This window comes from Salvia hispanica, chromosome 4 (assembly GCF_023119035.1).
Source record: "Salvia hispanica cultivar TCC Black 2014 chromosome 4, UniMelb_Shisp_WGS_1.0, whole genome shotgun sequence".
In the NCBI taxonomy this organism is placed as follows: Eukaryota; Viridiplantae; Streptophyta; class Magnoliopsida; order Lamiales; family Lamiaceae; genus Salvia; species Salvia hispanica.
The window spans coordinates 53,500,806-53,515,852 of NC_062968.1; the positions used below are offsets into that span (position 1 = coordinate 53,500,806).

At 35.4% G+C, this 15,047-nt stretch overlaps 3 protein-coding genes across 3 annotated transcripts; all 3 read right to left on the reverse strand.

Moving 5' to 3' along the window:
- Nucleotides 1-2,012: 2,012 nt before the first annotated feature.
- On the reverse strand, nucleotides 2,013-3,444 carry LOC125221393. The gene is made up of 3 exons (XM_048123511.1): nucleotides 3,375-3,444; nucleotides 3,187-3,300; nucleotides 2,013-2,363 (listed from the first exon to the last, which is right to left on the reverse strand). The coding sequence occupies exons 1-3, from the start codon at nucleotides 3,375-3,377 to the stop codon at nucleotides 2,013-2,015; spliced, it is 468 nt and encodes a 155-aa protein (XP_047979468.1). The 5' UTR covers nucleotides 3,378-3,444.
- A 5-nt stretch (nucleotides 3,445-3,449) lies between these two features.
- On the reverse strand, nucleotides 3,450-4,144 carry LOC125221394. Its single transcript, XM_048123512.1, has 3 exons — nucleotides 3,924-4,144; nucleotides 3,728-3,854; nucleotides 3,450-3,629 (listed from the first exon to the last, which is right to left on the reverse strand). Exons 1-3 carry the CDS (start codon nucleotides 4,142-4,144, stop codon nucleotides 3,450-3,452), a joined length of 528 nt encoding a protein of 175 aa, XP_047979469.1.
- Nucleotides 4,145-6,718: 2,574 nt separating this feature from the next.
- On the reverse strand, nucleotides 6,719-10,401 carry LOC125219920 (carotenoid cleavage dioxygenase 7, chloroplastic). Its single transcript, XM_048122011.1, has 7 exons — nucleotides 9,633-10,401; nucleotides 9,373-9,501; nucleotides 8,423-8,554; nucleotides 7,774-8,040; nucleotides 7,591-7,676; nucleotides 7,182-7,502; nucleotides 6,719-7,059 (listed from the first exon to the last, which is right to left on the reverse strand). Exons 1-7 carry the CDS (start codon nucleotides 10,399-10,401, stop codon nucleotides 6,844-6,846), a joined length of 1,920 nt encoding a protein of 639 aa, XP_047977968.1. The 3' UTR covers nucleotides 6,719-6,843.
- Nucleotides 10,402-15,047: the final 4,646 nt, after the last annotated feature.

Consider the following 15,047-nt stretch of genomic DNA (forward strand, 5'->3'; position numbering starts at 1 on the left):
CCATTGCTGCCCGTCGTGAAATCGACGTGGGTAGCTCGGTCTCCGACTACAGTGGCTATCGCCGCCCGTCCTTCGCCGCGACTCCGTTGCTGGCGTGCCTTCTTCATCTCCTCCCACCACTCCGGATATCCGTGAATCAAGAAGCATGTCTCTCGGGTATGCTTCTTTCCGCCACAGTGACTACAAGAAAGTTTGCTCTTGTCGTCGTCTCCTTTTCGGTTGGCCGGAAGGCGATGCGGTGGGTTGGTTGCTGGACGATTACGGTCAAAAGCCCCGAGACCAATTCCGACTCCGGACTCCTTCGGCTCACTGGTCTTCATGACCTTCTCGTTCGCCGATTCTCTTCTGATAATCCCGTAAGCCTCCCTTACAGCTGGTAAGGGATCTTTATTCAATAGTTCTCTCTTCACTGTATCATATTTTTCATCCAATGCCCATAAAAATTGGTATAGTCTATGACTTTGTGTGTTTCTATTGTATTTCTCAATTGTACTAGGAGTATCCATAGGATTTGGATCCTTTGCATCAATTGAGATCCAGAGGTCCTGGAATTTGGTCCAGAGAGCCTCTAATGACATATTTCCTTGCTTTATTCCATATGCCTGTCTGTGTAGGTCACTGACTTGGAAGGGATCGACGCCACTCCCGTATGTGATAGCTAGTCCCTCCCATAGGTCTCGGGCTGTCGCATACTGAGATACCTCGCTCATCAAGTTGGCACCGATGTTGTTGATGATCCAGTTGAAGCAGCAGTGATCCCTTTGCTGCCATCTTGGATAATTTGGGTCATCGGTTGAGGGAGGGCTTGAAACTCCAGAGATGTGAGAAGTTAGGCCCTTCCCTCCAATCGCCCTTTCCATTAAATTTGCCCAGAAGGAGTAATTATCTCCATCCAATTTGGCCGAGAGGTGAATTTCCCCAAATGATTCCGGCTGGGCAGTGGATTGGGTTGATGTTTGGGTTGGTTGTGGAGTTGGTATTGATGGTGTTTTTGGTGGTTGGCTGAAGCCTAGCCTTAAGAGTTCTATAAGTTGTGCAACAATCTGTGCAGGAAAAGCTGTGTTTGATATTTGGGTGGTTTCTGTGGATTCATTTTTGGGCTCGTCGGAATCTGACATATTTGTTGGTTTTTGTAGGTTAACAAAGGTCGGGAAAGGTATGCCCGGGACGGTGATGAATTTTTTTCTGAGTCTCACACCTACTCTGATACCATCTTAACGATGGTAATCGAGAGAGGTAGAGCAAGAAGGGCTAAACATTGTATGCAGAGAAGAAGATTGCTATTTTTCTCTTATTTCAGTATAGAAATTTGTGTACAAGTATTCTTCTTTTATAGAGGAAGAATACGGCTAAGTGAGGAATAAATCAATCTATTCTAAATTACATATTATCATATCAATCACCATATCAATTAGGTGATATTCCCTGATTTCCTCCCTTGATTTCTTGACATGATTTCTTCCCTTGTATATTTTGACACTAGCGTGTGCTCGGAAGTATTGCCATTCGAGAATCCTAGCACATCTTAGCTTGTGCTAGGAAAGGGATACTTCTGCCATGTAATTGTCCGAGCACTCATGTCCTCGGATTGTTTGATTTTATTATTATTATTATTATTATTATTATTATTATTATTATTATTATTATTATTATTATTATTATTATTATTATTATATTATTATTATTATTATTATTATTATTATTATTATTATTATTATTATTATTATTATTATTATAGCTTCATTTTAAATTGTTAATTCAATGAAATCAAAATAGCATTAAACTAAAAGTAAGAATAATATATCAAACTAAAATACCCAATGGATTGATGAGAATAAAATTGTTTCACAGACACGAATTAAAGAGTTTCACAATATCATGAGTCAAAATGCTCAAGTTATATCTATAGTTTACCCAAATTTTTCAATTTTTCAGTAAATAAAGTCTGAAGGTGTTCTTGCATCTCTTCCTTCATCAATTCCATTTTCTTCTCAAACTCTTCCTTCATCAATTCAATTTTCTTCTCCGACTTCCTTCATCAATTCCATTTTCTTCTCCGACGCTTCTTCTATCTTTCTAACTCTCTCTTCCATCCGGGCTTCCATTTGGGCTTCCATTCGCTCCCGTTCTTCTTGAAGTCGTTGCTCGTAGAGCTCGTCCATCTTCCTAGGGTCGCTGCCTATCGAATGTCCAGATGCATATGTTGAAGTAGCTGACGGGAAGTATAATTTTGTTACACTTCCTGCACCGGGAATCTGCTTTCTCTTCTTCACCTTACCATGAAGCTCCAAGAAGATGGCATCTTTATCTGGATTGTCTATCCCTTCGGCTCTTAATTCTTCGGCCCTTCTCATAATATCATTCTTCCAACAAGCAAACACAAATTAGATACTATCACAAGCACGCGAACAAACAAACTGTTTCACAACTTTCTCTTCAATAGTGCAATGCAGCATGTTATCATGTTGATTGAACAAGAGGCAACAACAGATGGTGGACTAACTAATTGGATTATGCTTCATGTATAATCATAAGTAATCTAAAGTTTGAAAATGCTCAGCAAGACAATAGTCAAATCAGAATTTTAGGGCAGAGGCAACAGTCAAATTTCATGTACACTCAGAATTGCAGATGTTGCAGCATTTCTGTATTAAAACATTGAACTTTGAGAATTATACAAATTACAGAGTATAGACAATCCAGACCAAGTAACTAGTAAATGCAACATAGAAAATAAGCAGCAATTCATGTATGGATTTAAGCAGCAGTAAATAAGCAGCAACATAGAAAATAAGCAGTAACTTTGGTGTATTTAAACATTGCAGTTTCTATATACACATCAGGAGTTTTCATGATTCATGTATGGATTCGCTGTGAGATATGGCAAGGTTATCATGACCTTTTAATGTGACAGGCAATGAATAATCTCATATGTACACTTCATACAGCAAAGTGGAGAGGGGAATTAATTTAGTGTAGTATAGTATACTGTGTTGTGTAACCTATAACTCAAGGAGAAGGGTCAACAATAACAATAAGATATCTAAAAAACCATTCAAATTGCAAATTCGATCAAATCTTAAGTTCCCCATTGAACCATTACCAGAAATGACACAGTTACTATCAAATAGAAACGAGCTAATCAGGAGGCTCACCAAGTAAGTAGAATATGAGAATGAAACTTACATTAATCCGAGTGGCGTTTTGCGAAACCATCCCTTGTGAATCTTTTGTTTTGAACGTGTGGGTCTTACCAAAGACATCTACAAATGGAGGTATTATCCCGTTGTTTTCCTCAGTCTGCAAACAACATTAAAAAGGATTTTAAAAATAACTAAAAAGTAAAAATTAAACTAGAAAAATATAAATTTTACCATTTTCTCAACGGTCTCTTCAAATGGAATACAGCCATTACAATGTGTTCCAAAGGCTTTCTCCCGCCCCTGTCTTCAATTATTCGAGCACCTCTCAGAAACCGTGATATTCTCAGGAAGATTCCAGGCATCGGTGCATTTCGTCCACTGGTCATCCGTGAAGTAGGCCGGTTTCTTCATTGTCTTTTTCTTATAACCCATGATATCGCCGTATCTAGCTTTGCATTGACTGTGAAAAGCTTTCTTGCATTCCACCTGATCATAAGCTTCACAGTTGGCATCTTTCAGCAAAATAATAAAGTATTAAATAATATATGATAATTGAGTTATAAATATAAAATGCACAATTTGACCTCAAATTCTTTCCAATAATGTTCAATATATTCATCCGAAAGCGTTGCTTGGCTGTATGCTCCCGGGTCAACTATGTGCTTAAAAGCCTTATTGCATATGTTGGCCACTACACCAGTCGGACACAATCTGCAAATTAATATACAATTAGTAGCTTCAAATAATATATTGAGTGCATAAAATTATGCGAGCACGTACTTATCACCTCTAAGGTGTACATATATGCGCCCTCTTGCGTCCCTCTTATATCCATCTTTTTTTGACTTTTTTGCATTATTAGTACTTGCCCTTGCCCCACTTTCAATGCTATCACCGGGTGAATGTTCTCCTTCACTGTTCTCATCCAATAACTCTAAAGTACCAAGTGGTGGTAAGTCATTGGAGTGTGTAGTTGAGCGTCCCAATGATGACCCTCTCATTTCTAGAATTAAATAACTACAATAGCCAAGTAGAATTGACTTTAAATTCAGAGCTGTTATAACAACCTCAGACAAGTAGAAATGAATTTAAATTCAATAAACATTGTCCACCATCATATATAACCATATTTAACAAACTCATGATTTATGGCACCCTATTCTTGAAGAAACATAAACATTAATATGTTTGAGTTTGAGTTTAATATTCAAAATCATCTATCCTCCCTCTCTCATTCTCCATATGTTACCTGACTGACTATATGCACCAGTTGCTTTTCAAGGAATCTGACTTAAGATCTGAGATGCTCGTTTTATGGAATCAGTGCTACAAAAAAATCATGAAGACAATACAGAAAGAAGCATGTGATTAGTACTTTTCAGTAGCCATGTAGGAAGGAAAAATAATATAGTAATTTTGACATCACATATATCGCCAAACATTATTGTCATTTTCAAACAAAAACTATTTTTTTCAAACAAAATTGAGCACCATTTGGGTTATCAAGAACATGAAAGTCCAACAATTGAGCACCATTCAGTTCAGTTCTCATCTTCCCTTCAGTAGATCATGCACCCTCTCTTGCAACAATCTATCTTAAGAACCGGCATATCTAAGGCCTGCATTTGTTTTTTTTGCACTTATAGAAGCTACTAGGCATACGGTTTGGTTTCGGCAGGCGCTCCTCCATAAATTGGCACAATTCGTCAATAGCTCATTGAGACATTCGATGTTCAGACTTCATAGTCATCAGTCGAGCATTTGTTGACAGCTCAGGATAATCACAACCCGCCCACAAATCGGCCTGAGACGCTTCTAATAAATTATAGAATTGTTGCGACTCATTAGTGGGGGATTCTGGCATGTAAGTAGGCGGGTCATATTGTTCGGAATGTTGCGCCTGGAAATGATAAGGCTCGTGAATGGCTGTCTGTCCTCATGCATTGTGTACCATATGTTGGTATGGATCCGATGATGGATCGAAATGCATAGGTTCAGCCGGTATTGAACTGGATGACGCTTCCACATCGAAATGAAATCTCCAATCATAGTAATTTGGAGTAAACCCCCTTCTCACAAGGTGCTCTTTCACCGTATCAGTAGAAAAAAATTTGCTATTATCACAATGTTTACATGGACATCTAATTTTCGAACCATCCATTTTAGAGGGAAATGACATAGCAAAATTCATAAACATATCTAACCCGTCGATAAAGTCACGATTGAATTCTCCGGTGGGATGCTTTCTCTCATACATCCATTCTCGTCCAAGAATTTTATCTATTTCACTATCCTGTAGTATGAAATCAAAAGAAAAAAAATAATACTTTCAATAAATTAACAAAAAGTTTAGAGAGAATAATTAGCAAATAAAAATTACACTTGATCATCAAAACATTACTTGAGTAAAAATATTATTTCAAGTTATTAAAATTCTTAAGTTAGCTAATCTATTATTTTCATAGGTAAGTTCATTATATATTAGTAACTTATCCATTTTACTATCCTATAACATAAATTAATATATATTAAAACAGATATAACAATATTTTAGATTATTTAACGTAGAAGTTAGAGAGAGTAACTAATAAATATAAATTATACCTTTAGATAACAAAAAGATAATGAGGCGAGATGGCAACGGGCAAAGAGACTACTATGATTCGAAGAAATAACAAGGTGAGATTGAAAATATGTAGGATAACCTGAAGAAACGAGCTGGAGAGAAAATGGAAGAAGTAAAATGGAAGAAGCCAGATCTAGATCTGGTTTTGAAAAAAAATCATGGTTTTTCCGAGCACCTTCCAAGTGCTAGGAAATAATTCGAGCACAGATAATTTGTGCTAGGAATTTTCCAAGCACCTTCCAAGAGCTAGGAAATATTATCGAGCAGGCAAGTTGTGCTAGGAATTGTTTCGAGCACCTTGCAAGTGCTAGGAATGAAGGTGTACTCGGAATCAATTACACCTTCCGAATTACACAAGAGGTCCTTTAACAATTGATGAGCTAATAACTAGTACAAGTATTTTATTAAAAGATCATGTTTGATAGCCTGGTTATGATTATTAGTCTGGTGAGATGAAGTTCATGTTAAATCACTTAAATTTGGAGAATTAATTACTGCACATTAATGAGTATTTTTAATAGCAAATGATACAGATAACTTTTATTCGATACATTATATTTCTTCGTCTCACAATAAAAGTCCTATTTTGCAATTTCCATCCATCACACATTAAGTTGTAAATGCCTGTATTTCCATAATTTTGTTCAAAATATGTATAGGCATTTCCTTGTATGAAAAGTTATCTTCAATTTATTACGCATATACATCAACTTATTTATAAATTACACTTATACATCAACTTATTTACAACAATTTTGCAATTTCCGTCCGTCCGACATTAAACACCAAAAATAATATGAGTCACATTATCCACTAACAATACATTAACTATCCTACTCTTTGTGTCACTTACTTTAACAATTGTGAATTAATTCTAGCAACATTTTAAATGCATATATTTTTTAATGCACATATTTTAAATAAAGATATCATTTCATATAACATTGACTACAGAGAAAACGAACATAACATTCACTAAACCAATGTTCATAAACAAAGTTCTAAATATGACCATTTTACTACTCTAGCATCTCCGTCATAATTTGCACCTATTTTTCATTTACCATATTACAATTAGGTCGCTCCAATACATTCATGAGAAAATTCTAGATTCCTTGTAGGGGATGACACGTGGCGCTCCGATGGGGACGTAGGAGCCCAGAATCCGTGAAATCCAAGAGGAAAATTCAAATGCCTTGGGACTTCAAACCTTGCCACTAGAGCATTCCTTTTGCCAATAAGTTTAGGGTCCAAAATCACAAGATAACATCTTTGTGTAGATACCGCATACTGCACAAACGATGAAACACAATTTAGTCAATTTAGTTGATAAAAAATTCAATACACACAAATAAGTAAAATATTTGAGTCATTTCACTATAAATAAATATATAAATAAATCAATAACTCACCTCGACTACGAGAAGAAAGCCGTCGTCTTCACCACCACCGCTGTCTTTCGGTATGAATACCGGCTCTCCGATGAATCTACGGCGGCCGGTAGACCAAGTTTGGGTGGCTTTGGTGGCCGTGTTCATCTTCACCACTGTGTCGAACGGGAAATGCGGCAAGGCTTGGCGCGAGCCGGAGGAGGAAGCTGCATAGACGTAAGTGTTTCGGCCGCCGGAAAATTCCTGATTTATCACCGGAAAATCCGTCGGTTTGCTCCACTCAGCCAGGTTATCTACACTGCAATCTTGGCAATTCCCATCCACGTCCAATTTTATACTAACCTGCATCAATTATTATAGATTTAGAATTTACACATTATTCATTTCACAATTTTAATCCATTTCAAAAGTCAAAATAAATAGTACTTACATTGACTAAGTGAGGTAGCAAAGTTTCTTGGCCTCGTTTCAAGTTCATCATGGAAGGGTCCAATTTACCAGTCTGCCAATCATATCCTGTGACACATTAGTAAATAAAACAAAAATTTCAGCACCCAAATAAATACATATAGTACTACATGTTATTGATTTAATTGTAAATTAGGAAAATTACCAAACATTTTCTGGAAATTGAACCATTGGTAGGAACAAGTACTAGCTTGGATCTGAATATGAAGATCTCCATTTTCATATTTCTCTTCAAATGCATTTCCAGTGTGAAGAACCCACATTTGTGAAGGTGCTTCAATTGGAACTCTCCAATCCCTAGATTTAGTGTCTTCAAATCTTGGAAGTAAATAAATTGGACAAGTTGTCTTGCTTGGATTTACCGATAATGCCGATATCATTGGAGAAAATCCACATAATGCTGTCATTGAACCTACATTCATAATAAGTATAAATTATATAAACATATAATTATTTTAAAATAACCAAGTTGATGTCCATAGAATATTAGTTTGGACTTTGGAGTGTATTTTTATAGAATTATTAATAATGATTAATTTGTCTTTATAGAATGATTCTTTTAGTATGATTCCATGTAAGTACTATGTTTGCTATTTGTCATTTTATGTGCAATTTAGGACGATTGCGACACTTTTTGAAATATAATACGAGGTGACATATACATGATTCCTCTATAGATGTTAATTTTTGGTACAAATCATTTCTCACTAAGAATCGAATTGAGTGTATGTATATGTCAATTTAGGAAGTAGTTCAAACCTAATGTTTTCATAAATAAAGGAAAAAAGGCATACCAGCAATATCCAACTTGATCCTGTTTCCAAACAATATGTAATGAGAATCTGTAAAGGCCCAGTCATGGATCATCAAGTGATCAGGGATGTTGAATTCTTGGCTTTGCAGCAGCTTAAAATTGGAGTCATATTCTGAAAAAATAAACCATAAAATGAAATTGAATTACCTATCCTCAAAAAATGAACGCTAGAGATTGGACTATCTATAATGCATATAAAACAAAAAAGGATAATAATACTTCAACATGGCATAATTTCGGAATATGTATCCATCTTAAATACATAATTAATTGGATCTGTTGTTTTCACCTAAATCACCTGGCTAACATGTTGAATCTCGTTTTCTCCGACAAAACCCCAATATTGTCATTCTTGAAAATTACAAACAATTAAAACAACCAATATTATCATTCTTGAATATTACCAACAAATAACCACTAATCAGCGTAGTCCTCGATTGTATCAATTAGGAAACCGAAGTAGACAAGTAACAATAAAAACATCTACTATTTCATTTCAAAATTTGCAGTCTATCTATAATACATGTGACTCACAAAGCTGCAATGAAACAACTTATAATATGTATAGGAAAAGGAAATAGATTAAAGAATTTTTTTAAAAAATAATTAGAATCCATTTGTAAATGTAAAATTCTGATATTTCTCATAAACTTCTAAAATATTACAAACTTTACATTCTGTTTGTAATTTATCAAACCAACCCAAAATAAAATATTTTCGGCAAAAACTAAATATACGTGGGTAGCCGACGTAAATAATATTTTAGACCAATTTAAAATTCACTAAAAATATCATAATTTAGTCAAAAATTTACGATTTTAAGAACCAATAACTCTAAAGTATAAAGGTCTATCTATAGATGATTTTAATGCAAAATTCTTGTATTTCTCATCATTACGCGGTTATAAAGAGAAAATCACAAAAACTTACCGAAAATAGTGAAGTTGCTACGTGGAAGTAGCATATCTTCGGCATTGCATGACATTATTAATAATCTATTTCTCTTGTCATCAATTTTGTAATGAGACAACAATCTCCTGGGAGGCATCTTGAACACCCCTGCACCATTGATTCCCACACACATTAGTGCACATAATTTTACACCTTACATGCATAACAAAATTAAATAAAACATTACTACAAAAGTGTTCAATTAGTGCTATAAACAGTAAAAAAAATCCGATCCTCACCGTATAGTAAAGGCTTCAAAACCCGAGCAGCAACGTCCAACAACTTCGCCCTGACCGTACCATCATCATCGCCGGCATCATCCGTCCTCTCGGCGGCAAGATCAAACCTCCCGACAGTCTCCAAACTCCGCGGCTCGATCTCGTAGGGATCGCCGCCCTCCCACAGGCAGAAGAGGCGGCCTCCCCACCGCAAGACGCTCGTGTTGGCGACGTTCTTCATCACCTTGGTGTTCCCGACCATCTTCGCCCCCTTGAGGACGGAGAACGGGCCGCGGTGCGTGAACCGCCACTCTCCCGTGTGGCGGTCGCGCTCCTCGGTCTGGGCCTCGGTCTCGACGTACCTGGCGGCGAAGTCGACCCTCCCGGCAGCGGCGTCGATGCGGAAGGAGCGGAGGTAGCCGTGGCCGTCGAGGGGGTGGACGGTGGAGCCGTGGTCGTCGGAGAAGAGGCCGGGGCCGGTGAGGTAGTAGGTGCCGGAGGGGAATCCGTGCGGCAGCGCGCCGTCGACCAGGCGGAGGGGGACGGGGTCCGCGGTCTCGGCGCGCTGCGACACGAAGAGGAACTGGTAGTCCCAGAAGGCGGAGACGGCATCGTCGGAGGCATTGGTGTCGGGGGCCGGGATGGATGGGGCGGTGATGGAGATGGCGCGGGTGGTGGTGGTGGTGGTGGTGGTGGAGGGGGTGATGTGTGTTGGCGGTGGCAGCAGCCGCGGAAGGGGGGTGGATGTGGGGGGTTTGATGGGAAGGAGGTGGCAGGATATTGCTTTCATTTTTTGAAGTGGCTTATGATTTGAGTGAAGTTTGGAGTGGAATATGTGCCTATTTATACAAAATTTACGATCTCATAGCCTATAGTACTATGTAATTTGAAATATCCACCAATAAAATATTATTCATTTAAACTTGACTTGAGTTTATCACACAAATTAAAAGTGTGATCAAATACGATCATTTTTGTGATGTTACGTAAAAAAAAGTCAAATCATTATTTTTTTGGTATTTGTTGATAAAATAGATGCGAGGGATCTTACATGTCATGTTGATACCAGTTAAAGTTAAAAACTAAAAAAACGATAGATATTTAAAGCATCTTAGTCGAAGGCACCTGTAGTGACTAGTGTACGTGTAACGGTGTAGAAATTCATCCTATTTTCATTTTTAGATGCTTGCCATTTACCTGTCGAAGTTTTAAGTAGTGAAAAGCTCACTACCTCAGAGCAATGATATGATAATTAAATTCAATAACTTGTGAAAAAGCAATATAGTAGTCGTTTATTCATGATAAATTTATAAGTCATTTAAATGTGTATTTAATTTCTAATTATGATTAATTCGAGGTGATTGAATTAATCTTGGAATAGGCTGTTTTTTTGGCTAGCCAAAGCCCGGACGTGTTTCTAGTCTTATGATCTTATCTACTTGAAAACTGAGGCAGGATAGAAAATGAAGTTCCCAAAAGGGACCTCTCCATTGATGCATGGTTCTCTCCATTGGCGCAGACCTTCAATTCGACGCCGTTTGATTTGCCCAATTATCTTGTATCTCACCAACTTTTTAATTAGGATTTTGGTTACCAAAACACATTTAATTTCGGCTCGCTACTAAGGCCCGTGTCTAGCTCGTAATCAAATATTTTTCTTTCCCCAACTCTAATACTCATTTCATTAAAAAAAAATAGTCATATTTATATATACACATATTTTAAGGTGCAATTGATAAAATTGAAATAAAATATGAGAGAAAAATAAATAAGTAACATTAAAAAAATTGTAAATAAAAATGAGACTAATTTTAGTGGGGGAAATTAATGAAAAAATAAGACGGTTTATATGGCTGAAGTATTATAGTTGTGCGTATCGCTGTCACCAAATTATGATATTACTATTATTGTCATTAATAAAATAGAAAAAATGGGTGGGCCAATTATGCTTCGCACTTTCTTCCTTGTTGGAGGACAGAGCTCTAGCAATTAATGAGGGAAATTAGTTTTGAGGTTTTGATATTTTAGTTGTTTTGGGTTATAATTATTTAATTATATTTTACTTGTTTTGGGTTTTACATGCAATAATGAAATAAGGGCTTTTAAAAGCTCATAAACTGATTTAAAGTCTAAATTTGTACTAGTGTTCAAACATAAATAAATATCTAAGTTGAATTATACATGCTAAAGTCGAGCTAACTTGTCCTACTTGAAGGCGAGCATCGTACCAACTGAGTCAATTATCTTTACACACTTTTTTTTTAAATATCTTTGTCATTAGATTTTTCACCTTATAAATTTTAAGGATGGTGCCATAGACCTAGGCCATCATATAATATATTCGACATGAGTGTTAAAGAGCAAGATTTTGTAATTTACTTGGCTTCCAAGAAGAAGAAAAAAATAGTACTATGCCTTAGAGAAGTTTAAGATGACGTGGATTCAATACATGACAAGTTGAAAATTATAAATTACTCGTTGGTAACTAGATCCCCACATTTAATATAGTCGAACTGTATTTATGCCCCCACTTTACATTACTTTCTTGGTTTGTCATAATTATGATGGAAAATAATAATAACCAAAATATTTTAAAAAATATTTTTGGTAACCTTATTACTCCATGATTGACCGGACAAGCACTAGGCAATCGATGAATTACAATAGGCTTAGTACGTGGGTCATCAAAATCAATTAGACCTTATACTACTACAATCATCACCTACTTGAATGCCTCATCATGAATATGTAATTATATCAAAATTGAATTTACTATTTTGAAGAAAATTACAAAATTCATATTTTATCGAATTTAAATCAAGTTGACTACGAATTCTTTATAATGATCACCGGCATTGATTTAAAAGAATATAACTTATTCTAAAAATAGAAATATTAATTTCACTATTTTATCACCTATTCTACTTTATTTCTTCATTTAAAATACTTTTTCAAATTTTAATACTTTCTTTTCCATTTTATTCCTTCCAAACCCCAAGATAGATTTGACCAAATTTATTTTAATCATTTCTAACCTCTTTAACATGTGTTTTTAAATAAAATAAAAATCTAATATACCTCTTTTAGAGAAAAGAGATGATAAAATTTGCCCTTGCGACTGAAAGGGTAAAATAGAAAATAAATATTTCCAAAAGATTTTTAAAAAATACTTTGTACCTTAAATAAATTTAAACATTAGTCCAAAAACATTAATGGAGTAATTTGTTTTTATGAAGTATCACAATTATACACCCTTTATTCGCTAGATACTAAATTTGCAGTTCACTCTAAATTCTACGTAAAATGATTTGATATCTTGATCAATTCAATGAATCCCTCTACCAATTTGAAAATTCTTATTGGTATCCGCAAAATAAATAAATCGGTCATAACGATATTAGAGACCCTTTTATCTTATATAAAGTCCTCAACATGTATTCGTTTATGGCAAGTTAATGGGATGATGTAATTCAACAAATAAAATATGTTTAACAATCAAACTAGTGCAAGGAATAATGATGAATATCGATACCTATTCGCATAAATGGCGTTGATTCTGCCTCACAAAGGGACAATGCAAATGAATGGGTCACAAAATTAATCAATTGCCGTCTAATGAGGGAATCTGATTATTTCATCTTCAACTATGATGTGTCGCCAAAATATTATTTGAAAGTGGACATATATATAAAACTATGGGAGTTTCCAATTTTGGCGTTTGGCTAAAGCTTACAATCGAATGGCCTAAATGGGGGAGGATCTTTGAAAGTGGCATTGTTGGTGGGGTGTAATTTAGTGTGTGTTGTGTGTGCAATTGAACTAGGGTTTAAACCCCATCACGGGGACATTACCTAGTGACAAAGTTGAAATTGTAACATTGCTTCTTATAATGGTATAATTAGTTGACAATTTGAGGTAAATACGATTCAATTTTAATTGGTATATTGAGAAAATAAGTTAACGTTAAAATCTTAATTTATATTAATGTTTACATTTATAATTTGTAACATCGAGGGATTAAATGAATGCTATGTTATTTTCAACGATGAAATCTCTATATAGCTATTTTGCATTAGATGTTTTAATTATTGGTTGGTGGATACTTTGATGTGTGTTTTGTGATTGTTTGTTTGGATGTTCTCATTCGATTTGGATGTCATTATGAAACTATTTATCTCTAGTAGATGAGGTTAGTGACTAAGGTGCTTGTTATTTCGTTGCTTATGTTTTCTTATTTTTGGTTTTTGGGTTAAAAATATGCTTTTAATGCTACACAAATTTGTTGCTTTTATTGTTGTGTATATTATGAATTGTGACTATTTGGCTTGAAATTTGAATGTTTTGTACCTATCAAACAAAAATTTGATGTGGGTTACTGTATGACAGGATATAAAGTCATTTTGATTAGTATATGTTGAATGTTGGAGTGCAGCTCTATTAATACGAGGCCCTTTGGAAAGTGTACCAAATATAAAATTATAAAGACTTGGTTTAAAATAGACGATATATTATTAAAGTGTGTTTGGGTAGGCAGTGAGCATCGCTGGACCCTCCTAGTGGAATTAGAGTTTTGGTTTAACTCGGACATATGTGACTCAGGGTTTGATCGATTGACCATCGTTGGATCCTTATATAGTGGTATTAGAGTTGTGGTTTAGGTCGGGTATTAGTGGCTCAAGGTTCTATTAATGTTTTAATAAATTAGAAAAAATAAATTGTATTTTGAATTTGAAAATAAATCGTGTTTTGCACGTTCACATGTGTTGGAATCCTCACATTATATTGTTTAATAGGGTCATAAATAATACTCCCTCTGTCCCAAGATATTAAACCCATATTCCACTTTAGGGTGTCTCAATACACTTGAATCATTTCTATTTATGGTAAAAATTTACTCTACTACCAACTCCACTTACACACTAAACAACTACTACTATCTCCTAAATTACTATGCCCAAAAGAAATTGGTCTAATATCTTGGAGCGGAGGGAGTAAGTCATAACTTGCCACGGGTGGTAGCTTGGAAATTGAAATTAAATTGTGGCGTAGTGATTCGTACCTGAACTATTTATTTATCATGAAATGCCTGCAAAAGATGCTTTAAACTCTAATCCGGCATCTAATCGCATACTAATCGACACGTTTAGTGTTTTTTTTCCGCAAGAGGGGACTTAGGACATGCCGACATGGCATTTCAATAGGAAATCTAATACTCCACTACTTGATATATATATGCGTAATACTCTATTTATATTAATTACACGATATTTGATTTATTTAAATAATAGACAGGTGATCATTGGTATTTTCTTCATCACTCATGTCATGTCTGAAATAGGTACAGGGAAATAGCAATAAAAATTGGGTTCTTCTTGGCCACTTTATTGTATAATTGGTTGGTGAAATAATAATAACAAGGTTACTTGTTGCTAAATA